The following is an 18,119-nucleotide window of genomic DNA, read 5'->3' as shown; positions in this document are numbered from 1 at the left end:
ACCATTCCCCAGTTGTTATGAGGATCAAATGAGATAATGTACACAAAGGCTATTGTGCAATATAAATATGACTTATTACTAAATTCAATTTATTTCAACAAATGTTCATTCTAGAGAAACAGCTGTATTTAAAGTAGAAAGAACACTAGATTTGGAGTTCTAGTATTATAAGATTATGGGGTTTTGAGCTATATGGGCAATAGAGATTTTTCAGTTCAACCCCCTCATTATGCTAGTAGGAAACTGAGGTTTGGTCAGGTTAACTTGAGACCTTGTGATATGGCTAAAAGAGTGCTAAATTTGAAAAAGCCTGATGATTTGTTTCAAATACCACCTCCATCACTTTCTATCTAAATGGCCAGAAGAAAAATATTTAACTTCTCTCAACTTTCTTGTGTGTAAATTGAGAGGGTTGGACTAGAGAGCCTCTCAGATCCCTTGTGCCCATCATATGTTGTAGCCACCATTCATACCCAGATCTCTGAGGGGGCTGAAGAATCTGTGACCACTGAGCTTGTAGCTCAACACTGTGCTCCTTGACTTGGGCTCTATCCAATGATGTAGAAGACTCAGTCTTGCTCTATAGTCTAGTAGGGGAGGATGCATACTCAAATAATTGTAACTCAAGATGGAGCATGATCAATGCATAAAAGTCAGGCAAAGTCCCTGGGGAATACAAGAATAACGTGCCACCATTTGTAACTGATGGGATGAACAGGTTCTTGTGTTCATTCTTCATTGCTGAAGAAGACCATGACATCAGAGAAATGATGACGTGACTTGCATTTGACTTTGTTTTGAATGAGGGAGGGCTGTGCAAGGTCACCAGCCTCACTTCTCCTCCAGAGACATCTGGATCCAGTGGCCAGATATTCATCAAGATGACTGGAGATGGCCCAGGATGCAATGGGAGACCTTGGCCCCTTTAGGTCAAGGCCTGTTCAGTACTCACTTAAAGTGAGGTAATGCCCATTCAGGGAATAGGTCTGTTTAAGAAGTAGTCAGGGGAGGGCCCCATTAATGAAGCAAAGAAAAATAACTAAATCAGGCTGGGAGGGAAACAGCAACAGTTATTATTGATAATCACTCTTAAGGCAAGAGGGTCCAGAAAGCAGACCTTAAGTGGAACTTGGGCAGGGTTCTAGTGTGGTACAATCTATGGGCTTCAGAGAGCAGTAGGTTTAAGATTTGGGGAAAGGGCAGGGAAGGGAAGGGAAGGAAAGATGAACTGGTGTTTGAGGAATGGGCAGAAATTTTCACAGGCAGAGATATTCCTTCCATATCTCATACATGGAAGTGTCTCCTTCTTCTTTGTATCTTGCCTCATGGTGGTGACCTCTCCAGCAAGGCTGACGGCCACACTTTCTTTCCACCTCTGCATCATTTCTCATTACCATAAAAGACTGGTGTGCAGCCCAGGCTCTGAGAGAATCTACCTAGTTTTATGGCAGGTGTTCTTAACCTCAGCTGTATAAACTTTAAATAGATAGAAGATAGATAAAGATAACAGTGTTTCAATGGAATTGGTTTCTTTTGTAATCCTAGGTATTTTATGCATTTAAAGATATAGTTCTGAGAAGGGGTTCCTAGGCTTCACCCAATTGCCAAAGGGATTCATAATACAAAAAAGGTCAAGAACTCATCCCAACATCTGAGCATAATATGGATCTTTAATTTAGTGTGCAAGGTTGCCTATAGCAATTTAAAAAGCAGAAAGAATACAAGCCAAGTTAAAATGGTACAGTAAAGATCCCTAAAACCTGTTCTACTTTGGATTTTTTGAGAATAGTGTAGGGCACGATAACCAGGTTCTATTTTTCTTATACTTGTCAGGTAATCAGAGGGGAAAAGAGGCACCACAAATGAGAAATCATTCACACTAAACACACATTCTGATTTTGCTCTCAACGTAATTCTTTCACTGACTTTGGCTGATGAGGATGCTTTCTTCTTATCTGTTCAATTGGGAGAGTCAGATTTCCTTAGATTAAGTACTTCTACAAACACTCATTTCTTCTAACTGGTTCGTGGGGTGTCATGAATACTGCCTATCCCCAAATGTAATTGCGTATTCTTCCCCAGCCTTGTCATTCTAGATGCCAAGAAAAGGCCACAGGTAAATTTTGACCTAGCATCTCAGAAGAAGTTCAAGTTCAGCTCTTATAGCAGGCTTCAAGTCAGTGGAGTTTGTTCCTGATTGGGGACTTTTTTGTGATGTGAATTGATCAAATAAAAATTTCTCTATGTAGGATGAAAATAAAGGAAAATTCTGTGTCCACAGGAAGTATTCAGGGAGAAAACTATACAGTAATTGTTTTGTAGCTTACAATATGCATTATGCAAGTCAAATGTATGGTAGGGCCAAGTTTTTGATTAGGAAACTCTGCATTACTTTTATAGTGAAATTAACCAAATGCCCAAGATGGAAGGCACCTTGGAGGTAGTCTATACAAAGTCCTTCCTTTTATTTAAAATATACATATTTGACAAACTATTCCAAATAACAAACAGACAAGGTAATAAAGAGGAATAATGGGGAAAGAGGGGTTGATAAAAGTGGATAAACAGGTAGAAAAAGTAGCCACTAAACTGTACCTAAGGATCTTTGGGGGCTGCATAGTAACTTAGAAAACTACATATTAACATTATCAATGTTCTACTGTATTTTTGTTTCTTTTGTTAAATATTTCCCGATTATACTTTAATGTGGGCCTTATTGAATTTAGGAGTGTCCCAGTATGACCTCTTGGTTCTTTCTACTTCTAAGATTCTCTGCTGTTGAGGCCTTGTGATGAAACTGCTCTGATTTAACTACTTAGATGTTAATAAGGTGAGTTTGGGAGTGGGAAACCAGATGTGTGCCTCTGAGAGACTGTAGAGGAGTTGAATTCTGGATTTTGAACACATGCCTGTGTGACTGATCAGTCACAGGCAAAGAGGAGTTTCTGAACTTGTGTTATGATTTGGCTGAGTTTTATTTCATTTTTGTAGCAGTCAGTCTGAGATCTGATACATTCACTAGCTGAAGATTCTGACCTCTACTGACAAAAAGGAACAGTGGAGGGGGCAGGGTCCACCTGGTAGTCTAATAGATCATCTCCCTGTCTACTTTCATGATCTATGGACAATTTTCTTTTATGATACCTGCTATCAAAATAGCAAAACTTACAGTTGAGTGTCAGTAAACTGATTTAGTTTCTTCATGAAGGCATTGACTGACCCTTCTCAATAACTTACTTGAAAGATTTTAATGGATTACTGACCTTGATGGTTGCTTGTGAAAGTAACAGTTTATAAATGAGTTACCGTATTTCGCCACCCCAACTTTGATTTCTCAAATAAAATTTTTTCTGCATATATGTACATATATATAGTATATGTGTATATATGTATATATACATATTTTATGTGTGTATGTACATACATACATGCATGCATACATGCATATATATATATAGATAGATAGATAGTTTACCTAGAGATACATCAACTTTCTTTCCCTCTTTATAGACCCCTTTCACACCCAGGTATGAACATATTATTAAGGGACTACTTTAAGTATTGTTTCATTTCAGCTAACATTTGTGCTGATATTTTTGTTAAAGAGCATATTTTTATGGAAAAATCATATTGACTGAATAACCTACTGTATTCCTGTCAAGTATTCCCTCACCCCTCACCCCCCAAAAGGTACAAGTTGCCTAACATAACCCTACCCCGAGGCTCCTCCATCACCTATCGGTAGCTACCTGAATTACATTTTACCAGGGAGGAAATCATTTCTGTGAGCTGGCCATGAAAACCCAAACCAAAAATGAGACAGCCTGACATGGTGGATGTCACAGAATCATGCATTTGGAGCTGCAAGGGACTCTAGACACTATCGAGTCAGGAAAATCTAGGTGTCAATCTGACCCAAGACATTAGTGGTAATAATGTGTGGGACTCTGAAACACTATTTTAACCTTTCTCAGCCTCAGTGGCTTCATCTGCAAAATGGAGAAAATAATAACTATATTGCTTACTTCACAGGGTTGTTCAAACCAAATAAGATAATCTACCTAAGTTGTTGTGGGATTGTGTCAGTAGAAATCACACAAAGGATTAAATTAAAGTTAGGGCAAGCACCAAGTTTATCATGGAACGTGGTACAGAAATGAGTAATGCACTGTCATTTATCCACTGCATTTTGATTCCTTATACTTGGATATTATATATAAGATAATATTATGTTATTTTATATTCTATATAAAATAATAATGTATTTATTATTATATAATGATAATGTATATATTGTCTAAATATCATGCATAGACAATATATTCTATATAATGTATATATAGTAATGTATATATTATTATACATTATATACCACATATAATTATATGTTAGTATAGTAATGTATATTATTATATATTATTATTGTTATTTCTTAAGTATCTCCCTCCCTACCCCACCTCCACCCCTAAGTCTTGACTTTCCCAAGAAGTCTTGACTGTTAGTGATCTGAGGTTCCTGCCCCAAGCTCACACAAGGACCAGGCACCTCTTATTCTGAGAAACAGCCCTGCACTGAGGCTGGTGGGGGTCGGGGGGAGTATAACAGTTTCCTCGTCCTTCTTCTAAAGGTTCTCAGGTTTTTAGGGAGCAAGTGGGACCTTAAAATCAGAATGGACCTAGACCAGATTCTTACAAAATGTTACCTTATTGTTCTTCTAAGTGAAAGTCTCTAGGGGATGGGAGGTCATCTGTTTTAGACACCACAGTGGTAGACTTTTAGAAGAGTATGACTTTTATGAGGAGTTTCTAAACTCATTGAAAGAGAAGGCTCAGGAACAATGGATATATTAGAGAAACCAGTTCCCATGAGCTACCTATAACTGACATCACTCGAACAGTGGAAGTTTCTATATACAATGCACCAATATATGCATTTGTGACCAAAATGCATGATGAATGAATTGTGTTTTATTATTACCTCAGTAGAGGTTAAATCAACCTTATGGAACATTAGGTCTTTCTAAAACTCACTGGGGCAGAGAATTGTGCCCCAAATTCATCCTACAGTGCAACCCCTATCATGCTCCCTTTCCTCCGACTAAGTCAGAGGAGTGGAAAATTCCAAAGTCAAATTTATATATGTGTATATGTATGAGTGTGTGTGTGTGTGTGTGTGTATACTTCTGCATTGCTGCACTTTACAGAGAAACAGAAAGTAAGAGACAGAAAAAGAAAGAAGAGTATTCTTTTTTTCCCACTGCAAAGAAGAAAAATTAAAGTTGTATGATGGTTATAAATACTGCATGCTCAGAGTACCAGGAGTACCTGTAGTTCTCTGGTTTCTGAGGCTGGTTGAGAATTAACCCTTTTACTACTAGCAAATTCTATCCAGAACAGAAATACAGTCACAGGAATATAACAGGATCTACTGTTCTAATTTGATTATTGTTTGGAAAGCTCTGTTAGAAAACAGTGTGACATGATCACAAGAGTTTGGGAATTCCATTCACTTCACACTCTCTTTGTTTTAAAACAGTGATAATGCCATGACCCACCTTGAAGGGCTGTTGTGAGGATGGTTTTGGACACTGCAAAGTGCCATAGGAAAGACAATTATGATTAGGGGGAAAGAAAGAGAAGAAAATAAACATCTAAATGTTGAGACTTTAACAATCACAGCAGCTCCTAGAAGAATGACTTTTGTTTCCTCTGCTAAAGACATAGGGTTATAGATTCAGAGCCAGAAGGGCCCTTAGAGACTACCAAATCCAACCCCCTCATTGTATAGATAAATAAACTGAGGCACAGAGAGGTGAAATTACTTGCCCATGATCACACAGGCAGTGAGTGTCTAAGGCAGAATTAAAACACTGGTCTTCCTGGCAGAAGACCTGGGATTGAATCTTAGCTGTATCACTTAGCCAAGTAACCTTGGACAAATGACTTAACTTACCTGGCCTTAGTTGTTGTTTTATTTTAATCTACATAATTAAGGCATTGGAAAAGATAGCATCAAAGGTTCCTTCCAGCTCTACCATCCTCTCCAACATATGAAGTTACATTTATTAATAAGCTACCACGGTTTTATCAAGTAAATCAGGTTATACATATTAGCCTACCCTTATTTGCCACCTTACCTCTAAAAACCTCCTCAATAATAATAATCCCTGATGTCCATATATTTCCAATTTGCCGCTTATATTATCTCATATAATTCTCACCAGTCAAATTTATTTATTGCCTACTGGGTGATAGGCACTGTGCTACATGATAGAACCACTGTTTTGTGCCACCAGAATTGGGATAAAAAGTGTTTGTGTCATGTGACACAGAGGCGACTAGGTTCTTGAGGTTATGCCAGTGGAACATAGACTCTAACAAGTCATATCATTCAAGAAAAGGTTGGATTGAGGGATTTTGAGTATAATTTTGAGTATAATAAGTTTTGAGTATAATCTCAGTCAAGAGCATCCAAAGAACACCTTAACTTAGCTTAGTTCAAAAAGTTTCATGACTAGAAAGTTGAACATTAAGTGATGAATATTTGGACCATACGAACTCATGAAGACCATATGCCAAGAAGAGTTGGAGGGTTTATGATCTGAGCCAGCGAAAAGTATAAAAAAATCAACAAAACAATCAGAGAGGTTAATAATAGCCAGCGTGAATATAGACAGCAGTGTAATTTGTGCAGAGTACTTAACTTAGATTATCTCATTTTATTGACAACAATCCTATAAGTAGGTGATTACTGCTTTACAGATAAGAAAATTAAGGTGAAGAGACACCAAGTGATTTGCCCAGGGTCACACAGCTAGTAACTGGCAAAACTGAGACTTGAACTCAGGTCTAAGCTAGACTCTTAAAGACAAAGGTTGAAGGGTATTCCAATGGTAACAATTCCTTGGGTTATGAAATGTTCCCCTTGCATGGTATATAGTTTTCTTAATTTGCAGCCCCACATGCTACATATGCTATAAACCCTGTATTTATGATCCTGCATTTTGGCAAAGTCGTATTTCTACAATGCCTTGTCTCCAAATGGTTCATGAAGCTAATCAGTTATCCCATGCAGCTCCCACTGCAGAACATGTAATTGTGGGGGTGAAGCATGCAAAAAGTTAAAAATCTATACTTAAGCACCCAAGCTTGAAAATGCAAAGCGATGCTACATCTAATTGAAACATTGTTTTGTTTTTTACTATTACTAGATGTCACAATAAAATCTAATGATTTTAATTGTAATCGAATTATTATAATTGTGCATTTTAATGGAAATGCTGCATTTATGGAAAAAGAATGAAAAGAGGGAAGTGATCCAATACTTTGTCTTCCACAGCAATTATTCTCCTTTCCATGAAACTCCTAGTTGTTTAAATGTGCTTTGAACATAGAACTGCCCCTTGTGTACCAGCTGAGTTACCCCCAAACAGCACAGTTCAGTCCTATTTTTCTGTCCTAGCCTGGGGCAAAGGGTGTTGGGTATATTTTTCTGTTGCTAGGCTTTAAAAAAAGAAAAACAGAATTTTGCTTATATTTCCCTTTTGGGCAATGTATCTGCCCCAGATTCCTTCTTTTATTCTGTCACTAGGGGACAGAGATAAAAAGTGATTTGTATGTGTGATTCCTCCTGAGTTCTCCTCCCCCACCACCTAACACAGTCCCTGGCACATAGCAGGTACAATGCAGATCACTGCTTCATTGAACTCTTTCCTCCTAGTTCTACCTTCCTGACCTTCCTGTTGTTTTCTCACACTTTGTCTTTTGTCTTTTCTTTGTTTGAGTAAAAAGTCATTCTGCCATGGAAACCTGAGCATCCTCAAAACTTCTTTCCACTTTTCCCAAACATCCCTCTTTAAGATGCCTCCCGTTTCAAAGCAAATCCACGGCATGTTCTTAGGCCTTGCTCATTGTGTATTTTTCTTTTACTGAGTGTTCAGTAAAACTGAACTATAATGAACATCTATTGCATAATTATTCATATCAATAATGAGGATTGAATTTGGACCAGTATTTGGATCCTACTTCCACCCTATTGCTGGTTGTGTTGCGTAGCACATTAGATCCCCAAAATGTGTTGGTTACATAGATTTTAGACCCTGAAAACTCATTGAAAGGTTCTATTTGTTACATTTATCCACAGATTATCTTACTTTTTAGCACATTGCTTATTAAATCTGCAGTGGACAGCCATGGAAATTTTGTTCCATTAGCATATATAGCACAATTTTTTTTCACTTATTCCCTTCATGTTTTCTCTTTCTTATTATCATTGTCACCCCAAAGGGGCAGACATGGGGACAAAAATGAGGGCAATTATTATTGTTAAAGGGACATAAGGTTGTGTATTGGTTACCCAGAGCTAAACAAAGCAGTATCCCATGCCCTTCAGGGGTTTATAGGAAAAGCTCACAGCTACAGTTTGCATATAAAGCCAAGCAATTTTTAGTCATCTCCTCCTCCTAAATTTCCAATCCCCCGATGTTTATTTTGACTTTTTCCCTGTTTAATGTTGTTTATTCTTATCCAGTCATTGCAATGACATTTAGGGAAAATGCATGGGAAAAGATGGGACAGCCAACTGTTAGACGCAAAGGCAGCAGCAGCCAAAGGAAGAGAAGGTAACGAGAAGGAAAGGGAAAATGGGAGCCAGGCAAAAAGAGGGATTCATAGCACTAGCATCTTACTCATTAAAAACATGCAACATGCAGCTGCCTTAAGGGCCAGCTCTGTCATTTCAGTACTAATGCTCTTTCAAGTTCACAGAGTACTTGAAAATTGTAAATCACATTGAAGGACCTGATCTTACTTGAGTCTGATTTGTGGCAGCTCTGTGAGGTAGGTGGGGCAAAGATTGTTATTTCCATTTTACAGATGACAAAGCTGAGTTTCAGAGAGATAAAATTACTCAAGATGCTTGAGGTTGGTTGAACTCAACTTGTGATCTTTTATTATTTTATCTATTTAAATTCAGACTTTTTAAAAGCTTTGTTCTTTTTTTCCACGCTGTCACATCAAAAACTATGGCCATGTGGGCAACATTTATTTGTTACTAATTTAAGACTCAAGTCCCATTAACTGTCTTATATGGTTTTCTTTCTTCTGTCCACATAAAATAAACATAGAGAAGAACAATGTTTGAAGCATTTGAGTTTTTAAAAAATATATATGCATTCTTAGAAAATCAGCCAATTAAAAAAATGAGATAATGCTGTAACTATCCATATATGTCTCTGGGTGGTCCAAATGCATGCCAACAGAATTTTTTAAATCATGCTTTTTCTTCTTGAAGAATCATAACTATATAAAGTCAGTTAAAATGAGAAAGATTCCATATCGAATGAATTGGCTTTTTTCTGGCATTTGATTATAATGGAATTACAGATGCATGCAGTTTTAAACTTAAAAGTTAAATATAAAAGCTTATGCTTTTACTTGGTCTGGATCATTATCTTTGATAAATAGTGTTTCACTGAATGATTTAGAACATTTTAGATTTTTTAAGAGAATTACGTCATTTTGTTGTTGGGTTATTTTTTGGTTTTTTGGTAGTTGAGTCCTACGATTTCATCTATGTGGGTAAGTCCCATTGTGGAAATTCCTTTCATCCATGGAGTTCTGCAACCTGTCTTTAATTTACACTCTGAAAGATGCCGAAAACACTGTCCTTGTCCTTGGTCACAGACCTATTATGAGTTGGCAAGATGACATAAGCCTCGTTTCCTACTCTATGGCTTGCCTAATGTCTGCGACAGAAGATAGAATGATATAAATGCAAACTTTGAAAAGGAAACTAATAAAAACAATTAGCATTTATATAGTGCTTTTAAAGTACTTTACAGATAATATCCTCTTACCTACTGAGTTAGATACTATTATTTCTATTTTTTTTACAGATGAGGAAACTGAGGTTTAAATGAATAGTAAGCTAGTAAGCATCTTAAGTGGGATTTGAACTCAGGTTTCTTGACTCCAAGTCTAGCACTCCACCCACTGTGCCACCTAGCTGCTTTAAATGCTTGTTATTATGGTAAAACATCAAAGCCACCCCTGTGATGGGGTTACAGATGTAGCTGGTTGAAGGGATAACTGGCACTATGAATATTTTCTTGCTTCTGTTTCTTTGGTCTAAGGAAGGTGATATTTGAAGTCTTTTGATGATTGGAGGGGAATATGAGGTAGAAATTGCAGAGTGATAGTAAGTCAATCAGTAATCATTTATTAAGCACCTATTATTTGCTAGAAACAGCACTAAATGCTGGTGATTTTTTTTTAACAGAAACAGGAATGTCTGCTGCAGATTTGAGGGCATGGGTAGAAGGAGCCGAATGTAGTTGCTGGCAGAATGAGTTTGCTCTGGTGAACAGGCATCCAAGGCAAGATTTTCTGAAGGCTTTTGGAACTGTGACACCTCAGTAGAGGTGGGGCATTGGAGAGAGATTAGGAGAGTAATTCACACAGCTGTGAGAGTAGATGAGCTGGCCAAGGGAGAGGTAGCAGCAGAGAATAGGAGAGACCTGAGAGGAGGGGTAGTATTAGAGCTTGGGGATAGTCTTCTTTGCGTGTAGTTCACAGACATAAAAATGAACCACAGCACCTCGTGCTATTATCACAACTGTGTGTTTTATCCTTCTAGATGTATGGTTCACTTACTCTCAACTTGAGAAGAGTTCTGGCAGTGTGGTTATAATAGTAAAGAGATAATTACATGACTTCTAAATTTTCCAATCAAACTAATTCACCTGACATCAAACTACTCTCTAACAGAAGGGAATTTTTCAAATACCAGGCACATTAGCTTTGGACACTTTTGTCGATTTCTTAAACATAGGAAAAGAGACTTCTAACTTCTTCAACAAAAATTTTTCATCTTCATTCAGAATCCAGTGCTCATCTTCCATTAAAGGCATGGGAGAACCTGAGCACATATCAAAAAAAGATCAAAGCTCACTGGATGAGGCACTAAGGGATATGGCAGTATTGATTCTTTCATTCATTCAACAAGCATTTACTGAGTGCCTACTATGTGCCAGGTACTATGCTATGTTCCACTGATACAAAAGCAAAAGAAAACAAAATAGTCCCTACCCTCAAGGAACTTACATTCTGTTGAGGAGAAACTACATGAACACAGAGAAGTGAAGATTAATATGTGCAAGGCACAGTAAAGATAATGAAAGACAGAGGAAAATCTATGCCCTGATAATGTAAATTATCTCCATGAAGGCAGGAACTTTTATTTTATATGTTGTATCCCCAGTACATGGAGCATAGAAGTTACCCTGAATCACAAAGGAATGTTGGCTTCAGGATTGAGGGCAGGGATGAAAGGGAGCCCAATTTAGTTGTGGATGGAATTAGTTTACCATGGCAAAAGGATATCCAAGGGGAGATGTTCTGAAGTCTTCTGGAAATGTGGGACCTTAGCAGATGGCTGGTGCATCAGAGAGAGGTGACAGTTGGGAAGGGATCTCAGAGGCCATCTATTTGTGAACTATATCATTTTTTCTAATATTCCATCCCCAATAATTGGTTGTCCAGCCTTTCTTTGAAGATCTCTTATAAGAAAAAAGAAAAAAAACTCTCCTGAGGTAGTCTTTTTTTTTTTTTTTTTACTTTTACGTAGCTATAGTTCTGGGCTTTTAGGGAGAAAAATCTAATACATGTTGAATTGTGTTGTATGAAAAGGTGGGGATTACAAAAATGGAGCTGATTTGGTCATAAGAGTGAAGAATAATAAAGGAAGATTGTTGTCCTAGATATGCAAAAGTCACCAATTATGCATAGATATGATTCCTATTTTACAAAAGGAAAAACTGAAGTATTGATAAAGTTAAGCCATTGCTCATAATACAACTTCCCCGAAAGGCAACAATTGTGGGTATCAAATGAAATTTACTACCTCAGTACAGTCAAAGAAGACTATCTTCAGAACAGATGCCCCCAATATTTAGATTTTCTCACTCAGCAAATTGGGATGCTGTGTATCTGACAAGACTCCTTCAGAGATTTTCCCTGGAATTTTCAGTGATGGTATTCTCAGCTTTCAGAATCTTTTATGACTCAGTCTCCTTCTCTGTACTCTCATTATGTCATCTTTTACTCTTTCTCTCTATCTGCTTGGGTATATAAGCTTATTTCTTAGGTTAAAGTATACATTTCTTATATTTGCTACCAAATTACTGTGTGATCTTGGAGCAGATAGTCTTCTGGACCTTCATTTCCTTATCTGTTAGGTAAAAGAAAAGACTACATAACTTCTAACGTCCTTTCCAGCTCTATGATTTATGTTTCATTCCTATGTACTAAATATGTACGTATGTGTGCATATGTCTTAGTCCTGCTATCTCAACTAAGTTGTAAACTCAGCATTATAGATCTTAAGAGTAGAGGGACTTCAGAGGATGTCTATCCCCTTGCATACTCGACCAAGAGCTAATTCTACGATATCCCCCCAAAATGCTTGGCTAGTCTCTGTTTAAAGACGTCCAGGAAAGAATGAATCGCTATATTATCATCTCCATCTTACAGCTGAGGAAACTAGAACAAACAGAGGATAAGTGACTTGCCCAGGGTCAAACAGTTAGTGTGCGGCTAGACACAGGTCTTCCTGACTTCAGGCTGGATGCTCTATCCACACTGTACCACTTGGATCTCAGTTTTCATTTAGTTCTTTATATTATCCTGGTCATTGGACATATTGTCCTTTAGATTGTTTCTTCTCTGTTGTTTCATGCTGCTCTGGTCTTCCTTTTCTAGACTGTAAACTCCTTGAAAACAGGGAACATTTCTTTGATCTCTTTTCATCCTTGGTGCTTAACATAATGCTTTCCATATAGTAGGTGCTCAGGTAATATTTCTTAATGGTGGGGGAACAGTACCTACTCAGCAAATATTTGTTAACTGGTGAACTTATCTGCTAATTCCCCACAACATCTATTACAAAGAGTGATTTATGCACCCAGCTGGGTGACCAGAGTGCTCTGTGATGCAGACTTGTGCACCCAGCTTGGTAACCAGAACACTCTGTGATCCTGAGTAAAATATTTATTTCAACTGTACCAGCATTTTCACATGTGCAAAGATGTGGAATAGCAGATTTGCCTGAACATTCAGCCATAATGGTGATAGATTAAAGGGGGACAGAGTGAAACTGGAGCCTGTCATGCTATCTATCGTTAAAATTCCTTTTTTTTTTTTTCACGTGGTTGTAGCCTTTCTTATCTGGTGCTGGTGTGCAGCTCCTGGTCACAAACTCTGAAGTGTGAATGCGCAATGGTTTCCCCCAAAGAAAGAAGCTTTTGCAATCCAGTTCTGGGTGAGGTGATTATACATCTGCACATTCACGCAGACATCCACATGCTCCCATAAAATGAGAGAGGAGAGAGGGTGCGTGTCAGGAATATATATGATAGTACAAAGTTATAAAACACTTTGCCTTCTGGCTTCTCTGAATGGAAGCTCTTATGTAGATAGAAAATGCTATTATTCTTATTATTTGTAGCTTAAAGAACAACTGTCAATAAGCTGAACATTTTTCTTCATGTGACAAGTGTTCTCATTTCAGTCAGCACAGAAGGGGCCTTTTTGAATGGGATGCTAGATAATCTTTAGGTAAGGTATAAGGAAATCTTGCAATGAGCAACTTCACTCCATGGTTCTTGCTTTCTTTATATACATCTGCTTATTAAAATAAACTCTTTCCCCTTTATTGGTTGACAAAAGGAAAAATGTATAGACTGTAGTTGATGAGAGGTCAATTTCTCAGATGTTAAGCATAAGTCACGTTAAATGTGGAATCCTGAGTCACATGTATTGTTTTCAACACTGAAAGAATCTTATATTAAAGAGAAGATTCAAAATAGAAATATTTTATTCGCCTTAGCCAGTTATAAGCCAATATATGGGAGGCTTATTTAGCTTATTTTACTTTAGCTTCCATATCTTATGAAGAATTTGTTTTTCAAATTTTGTTGTGTGATATTCATGGGGAACTCCATGATGAAAAAAATGAGAATGTAACCATGTTAAGCTGAGACACAGTGTACCATAAGGAAAAATATTAATGTGATCTTAAAACACGTACTAGTATCTAGACAGCAGGGGATCAGTCTGACTGCACTTGTTAGACCCACTTGTTGTATTCAGTTCTGATAATCACATTTTGGGCTAGACGTTGATGAGGTGGAACATATTTGAAGAAGATTAACCAGGACGGTGAGGGGAGACAAAGCTATACCAAAGAACTATCATTTGAGGGAACTAAAGCTAAATGTAGAGATAGAGGATATCGTTACTTTCTTCAAGTACATGAAGGCTGTCATGTGAAAATGAGATTAAATTTGTTCTGTTTTCCCTGAAAGACAGTACTAGAATAATTAGGTAGAAGAAAAGCAGGTTTGGTGTTCCACATAAAGACCCAAAGAAGGCATTTTTAGTGAAGGTATAAGAAGGGACCAGGCTGGTTTTTGTAAATTGTGTTCTATAGATGACCACATCTTTAAAGTCACATAATTGACTGAAAATTTCACTATGATTATTGCTTATTGACTGTTAAAAAGTATTTAATTTGGTAGAGTAATGCTGTTCTTTGAAAAGATGTCTCCTATACAAGGTTCATCAAATGACACAACAGAGATTACTTGAATTAGCAACCCTGTGATTTTTAATATCAAATAAGGCACAAATCAGGGAGATATACACAGAACAAAAGTATTTATTTGATTGAGGAGATCCATTGCAAAGCCTTACTGGAAAAGAGATTCCCTATAGATAGTGAAACCTTGCAGATGCTCTTATCTGTGGTTGATGGTATATAGTTGAACCACTTAAATGAGGTCTCACTATCATCTTAGAGTTCAACCCAATTATCCACATAGAGAATATTTAGTGACCAAGCTGTGGCAGTTGAGTGGATAGGCTATAGATATGGTTCTTCAGTGTGTACATCTTGCACAGATTCTGCAGATGAGTGTTGAATTTGGCTCAGGACTAAAGAGAAGAAAAGTAGATTAATTGCATTTAGGAAATTGCCCAGCACTTTTAGTGTCCCTAAACTTCTTCCTGAAATAAAATCCCATATTTTTAACACTAGGATTGGTCCCATAAGGTTACATCTTTGAGTAATGGAATGATGAATTCTCCTAAGAATTAAAATTTCAGGTCATCCAAGGATCAGTGATAAGATGCATGGCTGATGTGAACAGGCTAGGCTAGGTGGGTGTTATTACCAGGAAAGAGATTTGTATTCACCAACAATCAAGTAAAAGAATTATCAAAGAAATATATGAACAGAAAATGACATGAACAAGTCATGTAGTGAGAGTGAGGGAAAACAGATGGACAATCTGTAAGGTAACCACCTGAAGAATGTCAAGAGAGCCAGAGGAAATCTCTTAGCACAGTAGATTCCTCGTGATGTACTTGTGGAAGTATATGGATAACAGCTGCATAGGATGAGAAGACTTGGGTGAGAGAAGAGCCTCACTGTTGGAGGGAATGCCGATATTGATGAGGTCCCAGATCCATCCCAGCACTATCCTAATTTGGCAGCTATGTGGTGCAGTAGATAGAGCCCTGGACCTAGAGTCAGGAAGGTCTGGATTCGAATGTGTCCTCCAACACTTGCTTCGTTGTGTAAACCTGAGCAAGAGGCTGAACCTCTATCTATGTCCATTTTCTCTTCTTTAAAATGGGAGGAATAATACTACCAGTCTCCCAGGATTGTTATGGGAATACAATGAAATAGTTTTTGTGAAGTACTTTATAAACCTTGTCATGATATATACAAGCTAGATATTATCAACGTCACCAAAGTAAAGAAAAACTTCCTAAAATTAGAACAGTCTGACAATCCATTGACCACTTCAAAAAGTAGTGAACCATCTAGATAAGCCCATGTTGGAGATGTTGTGTCAGGGCTTTGTAATTTAGATAGAACTTGGAGGAGGCGACACCTGATGCCTCTTCCACATGTTCATCTAGGACCTTGCTAGTTTTAAGTCAATTGTCCTGTGACTTCCAAAGGCTGACTTCCAGCTCTGCAAATCCCTATGATTCCATGAAAAGATTTTGCCACAGTGTTTGTAATCTTATATGTAAAGAAAAAGTTTAAAATCCCCCCTAACTCCATGAACACAGCTTCGTTTAGGTTAATTTAAAACCCAGAAAGTGTTAAGTCCTGGGGCTCACAGCTATTGTTCATTTGGACATTTAGGTACCAACATGATGAAGACATAGACCAAAGCACTGTTTTAAGTTGTTGTGGAACACTTCAAAGGGATGAACACACACTCACAAACTGTTAGAGCAGGCTGCAACCCTAGAAATCACCCACTTCAGGAGTTCTTAACCTGAAGTACATGAATCCCTTTTTTTAAAAAAAATATATTTTTATAAACTATACTTCAGTAGAATTTATTTCCTTTGTATTTCTCTACATTTTATTTTATGCTTTTAAAAAGAGGAGTCTATAGGCTCCACCAGAGGGCCAAAGAGTCCCCAACACACAAAAGGTTAAAAATTAATCTAGTCCAATCTCCTCATATTACAGAGGATGAATAGGAAATCCATAAAGGCAAATGACTTGTATAAGGTCACAAAGCAGTGAGGTGAGACAACTCAGTACTTCCCAGGTAATTTGTTTAAAATGGTTAATATTACTTCAGACTATTATCTCCTTTATCTTGGATCCTCAAAGACTAAAGACATTATTCAGTATTTGTATATTTTCTAGTAGATTGCCCAGAAAGGACTACAAGAAGCTTTGAGATTCCTAACTTAGAATTCTGTGACAGATTATTACAATTTTCTATCATATAAGTGCTTTTTTACTTTGACCAAAGATACTGAATTTAATTTATTTCTAATTGTTTGAAACCATTAATTCTAAGTAATCATAAAATGGAAAATGTTAGTGGGGAAAACTGTCAGACATCCTTCCTCTCTTCTCATTCATCTTCCCTGCAGGCTAATTCTCTATAGACTTTGGGCCTTTGACAGTGGTTTTCTAAGGAATTTTCTGTGCATAGTAGAAATGTCAAAAGAAATGGAATAAGAAGAGATGGTCATAATTTTTACATTTACCTATTTTTCCCCTTTTCTTTCAGCAAGAATTTCTTTTCTTGGTGTGAGCCCAGGAGATACATATTATAAAAAGAAGGGGAAAACAGAAAGCAGAAGGAAAATCTCACATGTAAAAAAAAAGTAAAAAAGAAAAGAAAGAAAAAGAAAAAAGAAATCTCGAACTTTCTTCCAAACCTCTATTGGTGCCTGAGAGCAAATTGTGCCCTTTTATAGGGGAAGCTGAAATATTATGGTTAGACAATGTAAACACATGAAAATGTTGTAAATACATATTCCAGAAAGAGGCAAAATGCTATGGGGTATAGAACCCTACACTGGAAAATCAGTGTCTAACTCCTACCATAAGCACTTACTAGCTGTGTGACCCTGGGTCGGTCACTTAACCTCTCTCAGTTTCTTCATCTGTTAAATAAACATATCAGCTGTACTTCATAGGATTATTGTCAGAATGAAATCTAACATGTACAAAACACTTCATAAAATTTACAGCACTTTATAAATGTCATTTATTATTAAGTCCCAGTACGTTTCCCCTACAAGGCTTTTTTTTTTCTCAGAAGAAGTATCGGTGTGTCTTTTCCAGACTTGGTCACAATCCACATTCCCCTCCATAAGATGAACTTTGGGGAAACAGAAATTGGGAGGCCTCTTCTGAGTGTATCTATTCATTTTTACTCACAGGGCCAACAAGCCCTTAAGGGTTAGGGGAGGTAATTCTACTGTAGCAGACAGATGGTATCAGGTAAAATGCTTAGATTTACAGATTTGAGGTCAAAATAATCTCCTGGAAAGGACATTCCAAACTTTTTTTTTTAATAAGGCTAAGCAAAGTTCTGTGCCTTTAGCCAGAACATCCCTCTGTGGTCACAGATTCTTTGAAGACAGACAGAGAGAAAAAAAGGCAATTAGATCTGTTGTTCTCTCCACCCATCCTCACTCTTCAACATGGACACTTTTCTGTAAAGGGAGATGATTGTTAATTATTTTTATTAATTGGGTTTTTTTTATTCTGAACCTAATAAACACCAAATAGGA

At 37.2% G+C, this 18,119-nt stretch overlaps 1 protein-coding gene across 10 annotated transcripts in view; it reads left to right on the top strand.

Annotated features, from left to right (window-relative positions):
- LDB2 (LIM domain binding 2) overlaps positions 1 to 18,119 on the top strand; it is a 401,477-nt gene that overhangs the window by 208,168 nt on the left and 175,190 nt on the right. For 2 of the 10 annotated variants that reach the window (XM_072620333.1, XM_072620334.1), the window contains one exon: positions 13,214 to 13,317. The exons of the other annotated variants lie outside the window; for them this stretch is intronic. In XM_072620333.1, the coding sequence (XP_072476434.1) occupies positions 13,275 to 13,317 (43 nt within the window). In that variant the 5' untranslated portion in view covers positions 13,214 to 13,274. The remainder of the gene's footprint in view (positions 1 to 13,213; positions 13,318 to 18,119) is intronic. 10 annotated transcript variants of the gene reach the window in all.

Source organism: Notamacropus eugenii, chromosome 6 (assembly GCF_028372415.1).
Source record: "Notamacropus eugenii isolate mMacEug1 chromosome 6, mMacEug1.pri_v2, whole genome shotgun sequence".
NCBI lineage: Eukaryota > Metazoa > Chordata > Mammalia > Diprotodontia > Macropodidae > Notamacropus > Notamacropus eugenii.
Note: the sequence above shows the minus strand (reverse complement) of the source record. Positions and strands in the feature narration are given on the sequence as shown.